Source organism: Achroia grisella, unplaced genomic scaffold, assembly GCF_030625045.1.
Source record: "Achroia grisella isolate CSIRO2021 unplaced genomic scaffold, CSIRO_AGI_Agris_v1 utg204, whole genome shotgun sequence".
NCBI lineage: Eukaryota > Metazoa > Arthropoda > Insecta > Lepidoptera > Pyralidae > Achroia > Achroia grisella.
The window spans coordinates 2,958,002-2,979,197 of record NW_026712703.1 but is presented as its reverse complement, the minus strand read 5'-3'; the positions used below and the strand labels follow the sequence as shown (position 1 = coordinate 2,979,197).

General features: G+C 31.3%; 1 protein-coding gene across 1 annotated transcript in view; it reads left to right on the top strand.

Annotated features, from left to right (window-relative positions):
• Positions 1–20,970, top strand: part of LOC131841967 (vesicular glutamate transporter 1) — a 37,396-nt gene extending 16,426 nt beyond the window's left edge. The window contains exons 3-12 of the mRNA XM_059190386.1: positions 12,995–13,107; positions 13,450–13,589; positions 13,808–14,062; positions 15,253–15,446; positions 16,297–16,459; positions 16,789–16,896; positions 17,069–17,254; positions 17,608–17,793; positions 19,001–19,177; positions 19,897–20,970. Coding sequence (XP_059046369.1) covers positions 12,995–13,107; positions 13,450–13,589; positions 13,808–14,062; positions 15,253–15,446; positions 16,297–16,459; positions 16,789–16,896; positions 17,069–17,254; positions 17,608–17,793; positions 19,001–19,177; positions 19,897–20,079 — 1,705 coding nt within the window. The 3' untranslated portion in view covers positions 20,080–20,970. The remainder of the gene's footprint in view (positions 1–12,994; positions 13,108–13,449; positions 13,590–13,807; positions 14,063–15,252; positions 15,447–16,296; positions 16,460–16,788; positions 16,897–17,068; positions 17,255–17,607; positions 17,794–19,000; positions 19,178–19,896) is intronic.
• Positions 20,971–21,196: the final 226 nt, after the last annotated feature.

Genomic DNA, 21,196 nt, shown 5'->3' with positions numbered 1-21,196 from the left:
ACTCAATGTTCCGGACTGTCATTAAAACTTGCGAGTCGCAACAATATTTCTAGCTTACACTTCAAAAACGGCTTTATGTTAACTTTGTAGAGTGGATTATCGGAGTCTAGACAGCAACTTCGTACCTTCTTAATAAAGAATGCGTCCATTGCCTCTGTGCTTTCAAGTTTCGATAGGATCAAATTGGATGCAACTTAAATAAGCATTAAGAAACATTTTCGCGACCTTCTCTAAGATAAGATTTTCTTGATCCCTGGCCATTGTGATAGTCATCACTGGGAAAGTCCGTGAAAAGCCCGGGGTTCATTCGCCATTCATGGGGCGATTTGATTTACTTAAGATTTTCGACTTGATAACGTCTATTAAGCGAGTGGTTCCCGTAAGAGGACGGTCTTTTATAAAAGAATAATGTGATGCGATGTCTTATCCTGAGCATCTATCTTTTATAGTACTAACCTATTTTTTTACAGTAGTTTATTGATGCTTTGATACTGTAGCGACGTTTTTATTTAGATAGTAAGTAGTAGCTTTTGAAGATTTTGTTGTCATTTGTGTATATATAGAATTCTTTATTATAGAGTTATTAAAAATTGGTATTGTTTGTAAGTTCGTATGCTTTTGAAATCATAAGTGTTACAGTTAATCCACTCATATCGGATATTACTTAAAACAATATTATTATCTAAAATGAATATTAGTAGAATTAGACATATTGTCCCAAAATTAAAAAATGATCCTATTTGTGACATAGTATTGGAACTAAACTCAGAGAAGTAATTTGATTGATAAAAAAATATATAGCGTAATTCACATATAAGTAAGCAAGTAAAGTAGTAAGTAAAATCTTCCTCCATACTGATGATGATTTCTGTAGAAAAGAATAAGTTGTATATTCTATATAATAATACTACTTTTCAAATGGAAGCAAGTAAAACGGATTACTTACCTTATAATACTTATATTTTTATTTACTTTAAGCCATTATTAACCTTAACATACACAGTATAAAGATATAAATTGCTTACTTAATTTCTGTAGTTAATACATTAATTTCTTATGTTAACATATTATTATGTTGGCAACTTAATATCAAAGTTTGTACTTTATTTTTTGTAAAAGGACCTTTCTATGAAATATGATGTTTATGAGCTATAAACATTTACTAATTTGAATTTAACATTCATCTTCAAGATACGATTTTTAATCTTGAAAGCTTTTTTTATATCAGTCGTAATGGAGGTACATTACAGTACAAGGGTGAGTAAACGCATGGTTCCGGGTGGTGGACCGCCGATTTATAAAATGAGTTTGCGGTGCAACCAACCCGTGATACCCCATTGGTTACGTCTCACTTCTTTATTAGTGATGCTCTAATAGTGTATATCGATAATGAAAAAAAGTTATCTATAAATTTATGAAGAAATGTATATTACATTGCATGGAAAGATTTCTGATACAATTAGAAGTTATATGATACTTGTTAAAATACGTGTAAAATATTTTATATATATCAAATGTTTAAAATCCGTCACAATTTTATGAATAAGTTTACTCAAGTATGGTAGGACAATTGACTTTTCTAAGCTCTTTCTTTCATAATGCGTACTTATAATTTGCATTCTAATTAGTTATTGTATTTCATTATAATACTTCTCATTTTTCGAGAATATTTATTACATAGAACTGAAACGTAATATTTAAAATTTTTATTGAAATATAATTAAAAAATTATTGGCATATATATACTTTATGAATTAAATATTCAGTTACTTTATAATTTTGGTAATCATTTTGGTTAAAATGATACGTCTGTCAAACGATAACTTTCTTAAAAACACGTAATTGTAAACGTATAATACTATATAAGAAGTATAAAGAATATCGATATATGAGGAAACATCACTACTTCACGGACATTTGTCGCGAGACGTCAACATTTTTCCCTCGCGCGCCGCCATCAGTGGAAAGTTAAAAGCATTGAAAGACATATCGCGGGTTCCTTCCCAAGCTCCATTGTTCTCCCGCCCTTTGTCCCGCGCCGAATGTTTTAATGTAATTGGCTTTGTGCTATCGACTTTTTATTCAACTATCCCCATACTAATACTACATTGAAAGTTTTGGTTAAATGCTTGAATGAACGTTATGGTTTATTTCGTAATTAATTACGTGATGTTGTTATAGTTTCTTAGTTCTATAAGACTAATGTTAATTTTGTGTTATACAATATTTTATAAGCGACAATCTTACTTCGTTAGTTTAATCGGTCGATCTAGTGTGGGGTCCAATGTGTATCTATATTATACAGCTATGAAAATAATTAAAATAAATTTAAGTAAAGGAACAGATTGTTATATTTTAATTTCTAATTATTGCACTTGAATTTTTTTAACAATTATGATGAATATATTCACTTAAGAAATTATATGTTATGTATCTATGTAACTATTATTAATATATTTTATAACATGAGTTAGATGTTTTACACACCCTATTTCTGTACCACCCGTCTCCACTGACTCCGTTAAGTGAGTTGGATATAAATTGGGGCATTGTCTGTGAATCTGGAGCATTCGCGAGACTTTCAACGTGATTCTGCAACATTAGGAAAAACGGAAAATACTCTACGAATTGAGCTCTCTTTCGCGTCAATGAGTTTTCGCAAATGAAAGACTAAGATAGATAGGTGCTGATTATGAAATCGTTACGGAATTCGTTGCAGAATAAGATTGCTGATCTTGAATGAATTCCCTTTTGTTTTCTCACTCTGCGGTTGTTGTCGTTTCGCTCTAACGCACAAGACTTTTCACTACACGCTCCTGTCACCAGAATACAGGATCAATCCGCAGTGCGATTCAGCGATCTTTTACTGATAAATATAATCAACTGATGAGACAGAATTATTCATATAATTAAATATATAGTAGTATTTATCAATCATTATATATAATAGCAATCATATATATAAAATATAAAAAAAATATCTATTGCATCAATGGAGCTTAAAAAATAAGGAAAACTTTTGAGATATCTTGAATAAAGCAATATTCTTGGATGACATATTAAAAATAATAAATTCTACAAGTTTCCCTATTATATAGAAAAACAGATCTGTGAGATCTGTGGATCTATAGAAGAATTGCAATAAACATAGGGTATGTTATTAACATTATAATTAAAAAAAAACCGTTTACCTAAACTACTCTTTGAAATTCGAGATCTGAACATAAATATTATTAACATTAAATAAAAATATTAAATTAATCAAAATTTGACGTACTTTCCACACAAAATTTCGCGGCCTCATTTAAACCCTTTGGATATATCTGAATATTAGTGTTTATTTTTTAAATAGTATATAATTGATATAGTAATACAAATAAAACAAAAGATAAATAAAATAAAGCAAATGTGCAAAAATACTGCAGAATATCTCTTGGAGCGAGGACAGAGAGAGCGTAGCACGCATTTCTGGCTAGTTTGATATCAGCTCCCGTGACGTCACTACCGTTTGTTCGCTCACCGTGAAACGATACGATAAATCAGACTAAAACGAACAAATTACTTTTATTCCAGTTATCTGTACGAACTTTATCTGAAGCTGTATTAAACGTGTTATAACAAAATTAAACTTTCACCTAGTGTACTACACTGATTATAGAGACAGCGAAATATATTTCATTTGACAGAAAACATTTTTAAACGATTATAAGAATCGTCAAATCCTAAAAGCTCAACAAGTGGTTTCGTAGTACTTTAGTTTCTTATTGTGCTGTAATTGAAATGGAGGCTCTGTAAGTGCGGTATAAGGTAGGAAATTGTTTAAGAGACATTGTGGGTGGTGTATTCTGATATCACCTGTTGATTCAGTGTGAATAAATCCAGTGGGAATATGTTCTGGCGTTGGTTGTAAGTGTAATATACTTATATTTGTTAGTACTGTTATATTATTATGTAATAATCTATTCGTATATCGCTTCATCCTAGTATTTTTTTATGTCAATTTTCTACAAACATTTACTGCCTTTAATACAATGAGTCAGTACGTAAGTAGTCATCCTAAATGTGAGATACTGTAGCTGTAGTTACTTCCTAATTTCTTTTTCTTGGTTATCTGGCCAAATATTTTATAATATAATTAACTGACTGACTTTATGTAAGGAAATTGTTAGAATATTTTTTCTAATTATATATGGTATGATATGTTATCTAGCGTCCTATCTGATCACTTTACTATTATATTTGATTTAAAATAAAAATATTTTACAAATATTTATACTAAAAAACATATAATCAGTTAAATTTTTTTATGCCTTATAATAAAAAATACAGATATATCTACCGCATCTGATACAGTTATTATTATTTTTTATTCTGGCAATAAGTTCTTATAGGTAGACTTCTAACTAACTAACTTTATACTCGCTAATAATTTATATTTGTGCCATAATTAAATGTAATTAATCTCAGATTATATAGATTATCCTTATTATGTCTCTCTATTAATTAATTAGGCTAATAATTTAAGCAATAAAATGTACTTTAAATGTATGGATTTCTAACACACAATGAATATAGTACATACATAATACTTATATTCTGTATCTTTTTGTGGTATGTTACAGGTAAGTAGTGACATATAGTTTGTACCTTCCAACATATATGATGTATCTTTCTTCGGATGTGCCAAATCTAAATTCCGTGTGAGGCATGTGGTTTTTATCTGGTGATAATTTTGAATTATTTTTATTATCAGGAGACAATTCTAATAACGAAATTTTAATAACGAAAAATACGAAAATTATAATAACGATAGTTATTAATCAACATATGATGATAATTCATTTTACAAAGTAATGTATAATTAATATAATTATATCAGTACACTAATGTCTAAATTTGTGGGCCGGGTAACTCTTTTTCACCTATTACACCCAACCAGTTTACTTTGTAAGTTACGTTTTCGTTGAAGGATGAGATATGGCAGTAAAATTATAAGATGCGGAGGTAATATGATTGGCAGGATTACATCTCAAATTACCGTCTCGTAGACGAAAAATCGTCTCGTTAGTTGCTAAGCACTAAGGGTTCCTATTAGTAAAAGGACGTTTAGGAAATGACAAAGTGACTTGTAATTTACATGTACGCTAAGCTACATACACTATACGTAATTACGTGACAAACTATGTATGTCATGAATTTACATCTAGCTTTTTTAAATTATATTAGAATTAATATTTAGAACAATAAGGTTTAATTTTCTTACTATTCACTGAAATAAAGACATGTCATATTCCTTGTAGCAGCGATCATAATTAGTAGCGACAATTAAGTAAATCGTCCAATAAGATGATTCTGTATGAACTTGAAATTTTCGCCACTTGTCTATGTGTTAATTTGTGTCTACAAACTAGGGAATGCGTAAAAATATAGACTGCTGCTACATATGTTTAGATTGGCGAAATATTAGTGTGAAATTCTTAAATAAGGAGGCGCCTCATCCCTCAAACATTACATAAATGCTCTACAAGTACACAGTGTATTGTGAATTCCGTTAATCAGTTATGTTATAGATATAATTCTTACTGGCCAAGTTTATTGTCTTACGTCATACTTCAAGTCGTACAAAAATGTAATATCTAACAATAAATGACTTCTTCAACTATTAGAATTTATATATTGTCTCTTTATTATGTTCAAATCACCCCTACTTGCGGTGAATCATAGTTATATTTTACGGGTATGTCTTCTGATGCCATTATATTCTTTCAATGAGGTCTCTAGAGATTATATTACAACATCGTGCTCATTTTTTACGATTTACTATATATCGGTAACAATTTTCATTGTCGACATCCCTTCAGCTGTATCCAATATTCTTAAGTTAAATATTAACGCAGCTATAGATTTCTTCATGTTTTATGGGCCAATCTGATACCATTAATACTCTTATATATATTTCTTGCTTGCTTTAAAAAAATTAAGGACTTATGTTCAAATTTCTCTGTAAAATATTGTAACTAATTGCTTTGCATTTTCGTAGAACTAATAAATTTTGGATTAAAATGAAATTGCAAAATAATATACTCCAAATTAATTCCAAGCCCATAACGACTCCTTAAATTAAAAAATATTTCAATGAAGATCAATTAAGATTTGGAATTCATCAATTTTCTTAATGAGGATGCCATCAGTCAGTGTTTAGAATTCCGCAACGATCAAACACGGTGACCTATCTACTATGCTTATAAAATTGGTGCCTGATCGATACACTCTTGGGACTGCGGCACGAATATTAAAATTGTCTACGATTGTGTCAGTCCCATTTCTATTAGGTTTGAGAAAAAAATGGCCCATGAGACCTTTATCCAATTGGCTGCTTCTTTACCTCTATTCGTAATTTCTTTAGAATCATTAGATATACTTGTACTTATGTGGTTTCTAATAGTAATAAACTATAATATAAGCTATTACATTATACAAATATTTAACAATTTTAGTTAATTATTAAAAAAATAGATAGGTATACAAAATATACAGCCTTATCTTCCTAAGCCTCAGTGGTATATAGAAAGTTAAAATTTTATATATAACATTTCCAATGTCTTTTTAAGTTTAATAAAAGTTCTATAGAGCTATTAAATAAGTATCACATATTCTGATCTATATTAATTACGTTGGTATTATATTTTTTCTCTATAAAATAGCATTTTATTGAAATACTACTGATGTCTTGTAAATTCACCCCTTGTATTTGAGTGCGAACGGTTCACGGTACCGTAATACCCGCTAAGCTGGGTATTTGCGTAATTGATATTTACTACTAACCTGGATTCGGATTCGCTCTCTTAGGATTAGACGAGGATTTGTTTGGATTTTCCTTCTTCGGGAATTCACTTCAATTTATTTACAGCATGTAGCGAGCTCTTTGAAATCGCTCACTGATTACTGTAAATGTTATTGCGAACCCTTGCGAGGTGCTGAGAAGGTTTATAGCTTTTCTTTATATATGTAGTTCAATATATTTGTTTTATAGTAACCCTAATAATGAAAGCAAATATAATGAATTAGGTTTGCATGCTTCTAGTATTTCTTTGCATTTTTGATGTAAAAATCAACCTATATGCGCAGTCGTGATACAATCTATATATAATCTTCACGTCAAATTTCATTAATGTTCTCATGCAGGATCAATCAGAAGGGCATACTAAGCTGGCCAGCACAGTAATATATACCTAATAACTGATTGATCGTCTTATATTATTTCTGAAAAGGATATTTTTCTTAATAATCATATGTTATTCTTTACCAAGAAATGGCAACCACATATGTAATTCAGTACACAATGACAATGTATACTAATGTAATAGACGCGTCACTACATGCTACCTACACTAACGAAGTCGGATATCAATACGGGGAAAATAGTAGTTTATGTGTCTACGTAATTCGATTTTTTAGACTACAATTGATTAAGATTTTTTTAGTGCGTTTTCAATTTAATTCTTAGATCACTTTCTAGTGTACAAATAAATAATATATGTATATAAATATATATATATTATATGAACCGATTTCGCAAGGAAAACGCCACGATAGGTATACGGCTAGTTATTTATATAATTTGTAAATTTGTTAAATCTTTTTATTATTGTATTTTGTAATTATATCATTTATACATATTTATTACCATATATAGAGTGTTAGTACTGTTGCTATACACCAATTATTTGTATACGAACAGATGTAGTAATAGATCTGGTAAAATCAAGAAACAACAGAAGCGGGATCGGGACGTGAGGTCCGCGCCAGTTTCCAGATTAGGGGCAAAGAGAATAAGAACCAACTGAATGTCAGGGCAAATACAACGCGCTTTTGTTTGCCTTCAATTTTTATGATATTTGTTAGAAGCTCGCTCTGGTTATAGAGTGAAAAAATGAAATTTTTGTTTGTGGCACAATCGACTGAAAGCACGTTCGTACTTCTCTTTTGTCTTGTACAATTATTACTGTATCTAGTAAGAAATGATGATAATTTGTATTTAAATTATATGTAAAATATCTTAAAAACGTTTAAATAACTTTATGTTATAGTTTCCTTTTTTATTTGTAATAGGAATGGCAAATAAGTTGACGGCACATGTGATAGGTGGTAGCCGCCGCCTATATAGGAAAAGCTCAACGAACATCACGTTATAATGTAACACTCGTAGTACCACATGCATTGCTATTCCTGAGGTCCGAGATATCATGCTTCTTAACCTGTAATGTCATCTATATAATGTATTGTTAAAACTAGAATCACTTAGACTACTAAGTATTTCTAGTTTTAACAATACAATACATTACAAGCTGCAATGTACTACATTTTTCTATAGATTTTTATTATGAATGAACGAAAACTTTCGTTAGGAATCTAAATAAAGTTACATCTATTACTCATTTTATAAATAATAATAATTTAATTACAGTTATGAAAAAATATTATAAATATAAAAATATATTTTATTGCCTTTGTTAATATTAAAAATGTGGTACATCTCAAAGACCCACTGACGATATTGTTATGATTGTATATTTATACCTAATTCAATTCAGTGGGTATCTGCAAACGGCCATAAAATAAATCTGGTCATAAATAAAAGGAGGCGCTAACAAGCGTCTCGAGTTCACCAAGTGATATTTCTTGGCGCTACTCGCCATTTTTGTCATAACTCTATTATGTTTCCGAGTGTCGAAATGTGAGATCGTTTCGTTTATAGACTTTTCTTTATTAATTTATATTGTCTTACATGTAATAATTAGTAATTTTATAATTTAAAAAATAATAATATTACGAAACCAACAACTATATACTATAACTCCAATAGATGCCTAGTAAGCCTAGTTAAACGAACACTATATGATATATATATGTATACGGAAAATCTCTTTCCAGATTTCAGTAAGACTTGTTCAAAACCAAATATGTTATATGAAGTTTGTTTGTATCGAAGGCCTATTATAACGATATTATAGTTTTTATTTATGACACGTTTTGGTTTTATGATTACATAAACATTATTATTATTATAGGCTACATCATGTCGTGTATTCCTGTGAACTCATTAAGCGATAAATTATACAATGAAACATACAAGTAACCCTACATAATAGGTCGTTACGTTTCGTACATTTTATTTATTACATGTTTTATTCACTACGCACAGTTCTCTCTTTTTAGTTGACACCCGCGCCCGCCGGTTGATAGTCCGAATAACTTTGTATCTATTATTTTATAAAACAGAACCCGTTATTATCCACTCGGTTAGTATAGGATTTTATGATCGTCCCTTACGTTCTTCATATCATTTTATTCTTCATTAATACGGTGACCAATTCTGTAAGTTAGTATTGTGAAACGAAAAACGAATAATAAGAAAAACTACAATTGTATATATATATATATATATAGAATATATAATTAACATTATTGATATGAGTGACATATTTGATTCGATAACTTTATTTTCTTTCATAAATGCTACCCCTTTTTGCTGACTACAAAAAAAAGGTCAATTTCTTTTCTCATTTGGCTATCGGATCCCAAACCTAAGCATTTGCGATCGTTGATCCTGATCACAGAGGGTGGTCGGGAAACAAATTTAACCGACAATTGTAAATCAATTAGAGAGGGTGGTCTCGCGGGGTGTAATGGCTACCCCCACCCACGTGATGTACCAGGGCCGGAGTTAAAAGAGTATAATATATGTGAAGATAAATATTGTAATATTCAATATATTGTTCCACGGAAAAAAAATTAACCATAGACAAATTTACATGACTCTCCTTAAGAGTTCGCGTTTTAGTAGTACCTAACTATGTATATTGCTATGTCTTACTCTTTGGTCTGAATTTGGAATAAGTCATATATGCATAGTCTAGACTGAAAGTAATTGTCCCTACAGACCTGAAATACTCAGAGACTTTTCATATTCATTGCATTTTCACAAAAAGTTATGCCTTATAATATACATAATTGTTTAATATTGCATCAGAAATAAAATAGGCACGTATAAATTGATAAACTACTATGTTAATTAAAGTGACACTCGGTGCCTCAGGCGTTAATTAATTAATTAAGAAACCGCGGCGTTCCTCTCTGGCCTGAATAGGTATTCATAGTGGGGACTGTTCAAGTGCATATTGTGATCTACGCAATACACCCTCCTTCCACCGCCCCTGCTCTTCACGTCTGATCCAGGACTCCTGTCTTCGAGGAGTCGTGAATTGCATAATGTATAACATAATATGTTGAAAAAAAATGCAATACGGCCAAAAGTATAGTTCTGACATAAAATTTAATGCAGACATTATTTTTAGAATTTTGGTAATAATGAGGTATGTCTAAGCTACAATATTTAAGTACATACCAGAATACATCCCAATGAAGGCTGATAGTTTTATTACATATCGAGATCTTTTAGGCATTCCCAAAAATAAAATGTACCAATCTCACTATAAAAACATTCTTCAAGGATAAATTGTGATTTAGAGTGGATAATAATAATTTTCTAAAACAAGCCTCTACTACTACTGTGTAGTAGAGAGGCTTGTTTTAGAAAATTATACTATAATACACTGATTTGAAATAAATGAGTGAATACAATGTTATAGCACTGGAATAGTTTTACTAAAACAGTTTTATATTTTTATTTAAATGTTTATCGAATGATTATAAAAAAAGTCGGGTAACTGTTTTGTTAAAACATAATACACCCTCGTAATGGATGACGTCGAGTCGCCGCGCGCTTCCTCGCACCACGGCATTGTCATTGTTCCGCTAATGCACCCCAAACACTGTGTCTATAATTATGTGACGTCACTCAAAATGTAGTAATTACTGTTTAGTCGCAGTGAGTTTACGCTTCGATAATAGATACCGTCATTTTGTCATTTAACTCTATACTAAATACAGTTCAGGCCAATAGGTATGCGTCATTTTGAATACAGGGTTCGATGACGTCGGGGTTCTATTATGTTTATTAGTTTATGAAAATATTACACATTTAGTTTATTGGGTAGTAGCATTTTTATTTTGATATTTAATAACATACATTTAGTATGTCTATTCAAAATATATATATTTGGAGAGTATTAATGAGACCCATATAAAGTTATTGTCGAGTTATATGAAGTAGCTTTGATTATTGTCATAATCAAAGCTACTTCACAGTTACGTTGGATTTATATACTGCAATATGTGTTTTATTTAACACAATGTTAGCATTTGACTATCCCATATAATCGTAAGGATATCAACAAGTAATTTCTTTTTCTTCACTGTGATCAAGTGAATAATTAGATCCCTAGTTAGTTTTGACGTGACTGTTGACGTCGTATCTTGTGCGTCAGTCCGGAGCTAAACGCATTACCGGGGAACCGATAGATGCAGGGGCCGTTTCCACTTGGTTATGCCTTTTATGCGACGATTCATTACTGACGTCGTTAAATAGGGGGCGCGAACAGATAGCCACATTTATTACTTTTGTCAGCGTAAAAATGAATTTGCACTCCAATGATTTTTGGTGACGCTATTCGTTTACCGGTTTTGGTGCATAAATTATTTCGTAAGTTTTGTTTTAGGGAATACTTATAGTTACATATTGTTTATAGAACATAATTATTTCTATTTCATTAGGATTTTTTGTGTGACCTTTATTTTTGTTATACAATCATGTTAATATATGTTTCTATAACTCGTATATTAGCTTTTGTAAAGTTACTTAAAGAACGCGAAAAGGGAATATAAGCTGAAACATAATCATAGATTGATCTAAGTATATTATTATACTAAAACTTGTTTATATAAAATATACTAGAAACAGAATATACTAAGTTCTTCATGAATATAGAGTATGAGTAACCATATAATGCTTTCAAATAGTTTCTTTCCAAGTTTAGTCAAAACTAAACTTGGTAAGAGATTATTCTAATTCCTAATGAAACTGATAACAATAGTAAAAAAAAATATGATCAATACGAGTAATACAAATATGTTATTTCCAAATTGATTCTATAATAATGTATAGATAATAAATATTTCTGTGTCTGATATACTATATTATCCATCAGTTCCATTAGTTTGTAAGCAATGAACTGGGACAACGTACAACATCGACGATAATTCAATCGGTCAGCTTAATGGCTCTATACTGTGCATTGTGTTCAGCGTCAATGTGAATATCAATTGACCTATCTCATGAAATTTATCATTATCACTATCTCATTATTAGAGTAAGTACATATTTTTATTTATTACTACCTACCTACATATTTCAACTCTAATATGTTAAACATTAAAAATTAACGTATTTTTAAACTTATCAGAAAAGAATTATTTCTCACGAGTCTTAGCTATGCGGCATTATTTATTTTTATTATCAGTGTTTTTAATTGTTTTTCTGATAAATGTTATAAATAATACAATGTAGAAATTTTAGGTATTAAACTTAGTAGTTAATGTTTTGCTCTAATAGTGGGCTACGACAAAGGATTTTATAAGTAGATATATTTAACATTTTTTTATTTTCAGTTACAGTTATGCCATTCATAAAAGTCAGAATATTTTAAAATATAAATACGTAATGAAACTTAAACTATGATACAAAAAAAATACAGTGAATGATATCACAACATGACATGTACAGCTAGCTATATCGACTTACTCTCCCGGAGTACTTGCACGAGAGTTGCAGGTGCAAATTCACTTGTCGTCCTATTCCGACGATAGCGCTTTTTAATTATATTTCCCTTGTCGATGCGTCGCATCCAATACATTTTAATTAAAGATAAAATGAGAGCACAGTATATACGGTGTTATCGACATTCCCAACTCTAGCTGTATATGTGAGTACTGCATAGCAGTATAACTTTTTTACTACAATGAAAAATCTGTGCGGGAAGGATTTTTATACAATATACTACAGTAGTTTTACCTTAGGTATGTTTTGTTTCAGGAACTCCCAGTATGAAAACTTCCATGTTGAACAGAAGGGTTATGATCAGATGTACGATGGCGAAGATCTGGAAACTCCACCATCTCCCGATCGACCTCCTCCGCGACCTATAGGTTTGTTACTACATATTTTTAAAATTATATTATAAACATAATATCTTTTGGTCCAATTTAGGCATTACTTGATAGTTAATTTAATGTTTACGTACTAGATGACGACTGTAAAGTAATTCTAGTCCAACCTAACCTAAGATTATTTGTTTCGTGTGACAGAGCAATTGATATTTTAGACAATACACACCCAGCGCCAGTTATATTTAAAAAGTCCTTTTCATTCTACCGTGTTCTAAACGATCCTTGAATTTTCTTTAACTTTGTATACATATCTTTGATTATGAATATAGGTAGCTTTGATTAAAATGAATACATATATTGATTTAATTTCTTTGAAATTAGATAAGTATGTCCGCGCCGAGTGTCCATGCCTCACGGCGCGGTATACTGTTGCCCTGCTAGCGTGTTTCGGCTTTAGTATAATGTTCGGCATGAGGTGCAACATGAGTATGGCAAAGCTCAAGATGACTGAGAAACATAACGTAAGTACTGAATTCTAACAGTCTATTCCTAATGAGGAAAGTTTAAAAGTTCTTGAATCAAGATTCTTTCAAAGAAACTTGATTGACCGCTTTGCATTGAATTGAAAATTCTAAACGAGGTATGATGAATTATATTATATTTTATAGAGAAATTATTTCTGTATTGTATTTGTATTCATAGTTTGAAGGGTAATAATACACCAAATAATTTATTTCAGACTACATCCGGTGTCAAAGAAGATACACCTTTCGAATGGAACGTGGAAGTAGAATCTTCGATTGATTCGTCATATTTCATTGGATACCTTATCACTCAAGTGCCCGGAGGCTTTTTTGCATCTATGTATCCAGCAAATAAGATATTTGGCGCTGCAATTGCTATGTCAGCAATTTTCAATATGGCTATACCTGGAGCTATGTCTGTCGGACCCGCTGCTGTTGTATTAATAAAAGTTGCACAGGGATTTGTTGAGGCAGGTTATATTTCAACATATTTAAAAATAATAATTTTCAGTAATTCTACCTAGGTACTGTCGACTGCGTGGTTAATTCCACAACTGCCAGCACTGTCTCTCGGACTAATTTGAATTTATAACAGGAGAGTCAGTGAAATATACACATAAAAGATTGTTTTGGTATCGGCCTGTTCGAATTCGCTTTCTTTTGAATTTAGTCGAGTTTTGACCACGACGCTCTCAGTCTACAAAAATCGTGCAATAAATTGAGCGTTTCTTTTATTCCTTTTATTATTGGATTTTGTAAATTATTTTTATTTGGCTTAATATGTTTAAAGAGTGATGTCGAAGGGTAGAAATGAGGATGTAACATCATACGTTTAAAATTCGAACATTTGGCATTCACTACGTGACTGTGCATAATCATGCTTATTATTGATGCTTCAAATTTTGAAACCAAATTCCGTATCAAATGTACGACACGTCACGTTTGGATTCAACACTCCCCTTCCTTTTGTATTTCGTGCAAAGTAAATTTTGCATTTATTTCATAGCTACTAGTATAATATATACACAATTTTCTATTACTTATTTAGAATTCATAGTTGAAATTGTTATGTGATCGAGATGGTTTCATATTGCACCAATATACTGATATAAATCGATTCCTCATAGAAATTTCGATATCTGTCTTCAAGTGGAATCGTCATCGTTTTCCGTAGTACAAAGCCTCTTTAGGATTATCGAGCCCTCCGTCGCTATGGCGACGTATTTGCTCCTCCGTGTATTGCAGCTTAACTGATTCTTCAATGCCAGTGCTATCCTATTATTGAATATTGTATTGTACATAGTACTCTTTGAAATAGTATTATGTTGCGTTAACATATTAGGTTTAATTTATTTTAAGTAAATTATACTATTACACCCAGATAAGTATTTCAACATACAAAGAAAGCCATTAGCCATAAGTTAATTTTTTAACTAGTTGCCTTTTCGTACTTCATACTGTCATATTAATTGTAATAATACTATACAATATAAATGATAAAATGACTCGTATAAAAATCCATTCCGTGGTCTGTAAAACTGGTTAGTTTTTCTAGACCACGCCACGGATTTTAGGTTTAATTTGTTTCTAAAGATTATTACTCATATAATCTAAGAAGTATATCATCGATGCAGTTGATTTAATATTATTTCCATCACAGGGTGTTACATATCCATCGTGTCATGGTATTTGGAGAATGTGGGCACCTCCATTGGAGCGGTCTAGGTTAGCAACTCTGGCCTTCTGCGGTACTTACGCCGGAATTGTCATCGGCATGCCTCTTTCTGGGTTGCTTACTGATTATATTGCTTGGCAAGCTCCATTCTACTTTTATGGAGTATGTGGTGTAATTTGGTAAGTATCTCTTTGAATAGTATTTAATCACTCATGTTCACTAAAATGCTCACTAAAATGTCCAGACGTGTGGCGGCGTGGTGGGCTGGGTCATTGGGCTCCCTAAAATATGGTCGAGTGCAGTGATGGCTGGCTCATACTCGTTAACGAGTGCTGCTTGTAGGGACTGGTCTGCTCTTATCACTACGACTGATTTAATCTTATTGTGTTTTTATATTTGAGCCTAAATAAATTAGTGCTGGTTAGTAGTTTGTATTCACACGTTTCGACTTACAAGGATTGTTTAAAAGAGCAACACACAAGTTTCTTGCTTATTCTTCTTGTGATGAGACAGCTTTCCGAATAAGCGGTAGATTTAAAAAAATGTTGACTATTCAAAAGTGCTTAAATTAAGTTTATTTGAATAAATGATTTTCTATTCTATTCTATTCACAATCACTTACTTACGAAATATACTAAACAAAGATTACCCAGTCTAGATACTGGGTAATCTTTGTTTAGTATATTTCGTCATTTGTTGATGATATCACTTGTCTTTATTATCTTCAGTTCATTTGTCTCCATTTATATCATTAATAGATATTTATTAATACTTTTATAGACGGTGTAGTTTCAATATTTGATTATACTTCCCACTGTATTTATATATTATTAACTAACTACTAAACAGTAAAAAATATATATGTATGATGAAGATATTTTTAAGCTTTTATTTTGTGCATAAGTGGTCAAAATTATAATGTATAAATCTTTTGCTTTTTAAAACAGTAACTTCGTACCAAGCTCGACAATAACCTTACGTTACATCTATTTTTATAGTTGAATGTAAAATATTAATTTTCCACTAAAGGTATGTAATGTGGCTGTGGCTTGTATTCGAACGACCAAGCAAACATCCCCACATTTCTGGAAAGGAGCTGACATATATTGAACAGTCATTAGGTACTGCAACACAAGCTGCTATGCCTGGCTTTTGGGCAACACCATGGAAAGCTTTTGCTACTTCGCCACCCGTAAGTTTTACTTGCTTTACTATATAATAATTCTATATAGGGGCAACGCTGTTATTTCGGATATACTACCTCAATGTGCTGCGTTGGTTTATATTGATTGTTTTTTTTTTGTAAAAAAATAATTAAATTTTATATATTAAGGATTAAACATAGATAAACTGTATATATTTTTAGCTCTTGTTAATCCGAGTCGACTTCCATTAATCATAGTATAGAAGTATCAGTCTGTCATCAAGTATTATGTAATTGGAATTATCTACACGTCGGAGTAACTATTTTATAGTATGACTAATAACAACCTATGTTACTTATATTTTGTTTTATTTTAGGTATACGCGATTATTGTTGCTAACTTCTGTAGAACATGGAACTTTTGTCTGCTAGTTATTTTTCAATCTGCATATTTTAACACGAGGTTTAATATGCAAATTACTGAGGTAAGTTGTTTTATGTTCTTTAAACACTTCTATTTGTTATATTTTTAATTGACACTTTATTGCATTATATTTAGTCAGTTATCCACATTAGTACCATTTTAGGTTGCTCCACTTAACTCAGGGCAATACTACATATTCCTTGACTACTAACTGATTGTAAATATTTTTGCAGTCTGGATTCGTAGGAGCGATACCTCACTTGATCATGACGTCCCTAGTACCCATTGGTGGCATGCTTGCTGATTACCTTCGCAAGAGCAATATTATGACTACTACAAACGTGAGAAAGCTATTCAATTGTGGAGGATTCGGCCTTGAGGCTTTCTTCTTCGTTCTTGTGGCCTACGCAAACAATAAGGTAAATTTATAATAAAATTATATTCACATAAATGTTTTGCTTCTAAGTATGTCTGTATATGTCCAAAACCAGTTGATACCCTTTAGACGGCATTTATCTATACTCGTATATATAATTTTGACAAATTATTTGCCGAATTTACTTTATATTTTTACAAATAACTTGGCAGTCAATATATGGGTTCATACTCGTGGGCTAAGTATTTATCCTATGTTCTATAAGAAAAGGTAGTCATAATGCTGATGATATTTTTATCTCTACGCTTACCATGAATAATGATAATTATTCTATTAAGAATATTTACAATAATAGTATTTCTTAAAAGTTATTTAAATATGTATTTCTTTTTTTAGTATGTAGCAACTATAGAATTGACGTTGGGAGTGGCGTGCAGTGGTTTCGCTATATCTGGGTACAACGTAAACCACCTGGACATTGCACCACGATACGCTTCTATCCTGATGGGTCTATCTAATGGCATCGGCACTATCGCTGGGTTCCTTGTACCGATTGTCATAGATTACATGACACAAGAAAGGGTAAGAATAGTTATATATTCAATACGATTACCATATCTCAACATTGAACTCAAATTCAGACAGCCTCGGTTTAGCACATCCCTTTACTTCCGATGTTCGCGGATTCGATTTCTCTCGCATTACAAACATCTGTATTCATAAGTAGTAATTAGTCTAAGTATTTTTCTGTGTAGCTACAAAAAAAAATCTGTTTTAGTATTTATATCAGTTGTCTAGTATAACACCAACTTTGCTTAGTTTGGGACTAGTAGATGCTGTGTGAAATGTCTTGGGTTATCATTATTATATATTTTAATGTAGGTACTTGCTCATAAATGTGTTTGGTTTCAAACAAAAAAAAAAACTACAATTTAGACACATTCATTAAACACATAAGAGTCGGATTTTTTTTAATTGCTCCATGAAATAGATAAAATAATGGATATAGTGTTTGTGGTTTAATAAGAAAAAAGAAAATTTATTACAAGACTTAGAAGCAGAAATTGAAATTTTGAAGAGACGCTCCCCTCGAAACTAGGGTATCAGTTTCGTAGACGACTCCCGCGAAACAAAAAGGACATTCGGCCGTGGCTAATTTTAAAAAGGAAATCGAGCTCGGCATGACGCGCGCACTGAATATCAAATGAATAGCTTTGTGGGTGCGCGCTGATGCGTTACGTAGACTATATTTCGCGCTGAGCACTTTATTATCACCCATACCCGAGTGCTCGCACGAATGAGTTTGCATTCTATACAAATCAAGTTAGTGTAAAAATTCTGAAAGATTTATATTTTGCCATACGGATCTTGAATATCGAATACCAATATTTTAATATTAATGCTCCGTATCGAAACCAGAAATTATACTTATATCTACCAAATCCTGCACCCTCCTGTTGATAATTTAACTGTGAACAGCAATAAAAACAAACTTAGACAACTTGCATCTATAATTGAATTTTTAACATTGAACCTGTTTCTTATAAATTCACAATAAGACTTCTAATTAATCTTGTTAAAAGTATATATATATATCTTCTTGTGATTTAATCCTTTATAGTGAAATAGAATTATTGAAATTGAATGTCGAATTGTGGAAGGTAACGCGTGATATAAGTACACATACAGAAGTACAGTCAAACTTAATATTTTTCATTTTGATATAGACTGTAGATACGATATACGCAGTTACTTATTATTAATTAATATGTAATTCTTGCCTGTTTAGTACAAGTTGGAGAAAGCAATAACCGAATGGCGAGACGTCTTCCTCATGGGTGCGACTGTACATTTTATTGGCATAACTATCTATGGTATTTTTGCTTCTGGTGAGCTGCAGCCGTGGGCAGAACCAACTCCACCTTATGAACCTCCTATCAAATCTATGGATCATGAGACTACCTTTGTAAGTATTATCGTCGTGACAATAGTTTTTTATCTTTGTATGGATGATGATGGAATGGTGCACTCTTTTGCACAAACGGTATAAATACGCTGATGGGGCATCAGGGAATGATGATTAGCACGAGGATGAAGTCAGTCTGCTCATCGTGATGAATTCGCAATTCATCAACCACGATGATTTCTAGGTAGGACCGTGTGGGGGTCGACCTAAAAATAATACATCTTTAACAATGGAGGACAATTGATATTTTAATTATCTATTTTAACCATAGTTACAGTATCCTGTGTATTCAAAATAGTGATGTTACAACTAACTGTGACTACATCAGCATATGAAGAGAATTTCTTAATAGTGGTTCATATTCTCTTTTATAGGAAATACGTTGATGACTATTGCACTGATTGACCCTATAAATAACTTATTAATATCTACGTGTACTGAAAACAGTATAATATATGTAATAAATTGTTTATACATCAGTACCAATTACTGCGCGGCGCGGTATATCGTATGTATCATAAAAAGTAATAAAATCTGTGTGTATAAGTACTCACAACGGGACGTAATTTTATTTATTGATCCCCATTTCATCAACACTTTATCAACAACATTATTATTTTATCTCTATCAACCAAATGTAAGGATCACACCCTACATGACTTTCATTTTATAAAATACACATACACTGCAGTTTATAAAAGTGATAAATTCTTGTGTAGACGGAACCTCTGAAAGGAAGCGAGCCTCCCGCATACGGGGCCATCTCCGCGCCTCCTCGTCCTCCAGCGCCTCAGCAACATGTCCCAAACAATCCATTCGTTTCTGGAGCGTTTTATCAGACAGAGCCCGTTCAGCCACCCGCGGATCCTTATCAGGATCTTACCGACGACGGTACTTACTAGACTTATCGTAAACCCTATGTAATCAGTCATGCGACAGCAGTTCTCTCACTTTTGTACTAGATAGGTAGAAAATTATTACTGTTCAATAAATACAATGATTTATTAGCTTGTAAAAATATCAATCAAATAATTTAGTGTAATATTAGCTTAATATCATATTTGTGTACCTACCTGTTTTCAGAATGTTGTAAGTTTCAATATATTTTGTAGGTAACATCTGAAATGTTAATTCATCGTTGTATTATGATGAGCCTAAGGATTGAAAAGTCATATATGTACGTGTACGTAGGTTATATTGGATATAATTTCTTGGCTAAATACTAACTAAAATTTCTGAATAATTTTATTTGTTTTGATAATAAGTTCATTAATTTGATTGCAACATAATAATAACATTTATTTTTAATTTCAATATGAGCGTTTCAGTCCTAGTTCATTGTAAAACCACGATCTTGAAAGTATTAATTTTGCATAGAGACTGCCAAATGTTATTAGATTTATATGTTTTTGTGTTTGTTATTAAATATTATTAATTTTTAACATTATACTTGTACATGTGTATATAAATTACATTGGCATATCATCTCTATTGTTAATGCTTTACAGTTCGTTATTGTCTTTTAAAGAGAAGCTAAGGCCCAATTTACCTCTGGCTCCATGCGGTGGGTACTTCGGTTATAATTTCTATAAGTATTGTTTACTTCCACAGTTCAATAAAATTGATGACTTGATTTCTTCAAATCGTTCTTAAGTGTTTATAAAATATTTAAGATGTAACTGTTTGAAATTCAGTACTTACTGTACTTAATAACTTCAATGAATGTACCTACGTATATTGCAATAGGAGTAGAAAATTAATAAATACGTTAATTACAAGGGAAGAAATGTAATCATTAAAGTATTAAAAATATTATAATCTCATACTTAGAGATCTGCTAGAAATTTTATTGTCCTGCATGTACTGGATAATATAATTTCTAGTTATTTAATATACATATGTCTATTTCGAAAATATTTTCTTTTGTCATACCTTAATAGATTTAGTAGATATTGCTATATTATTTTAATTGTATTCTATGTTAAATTATTAAAAAAATTTAAATATACAATATTTATT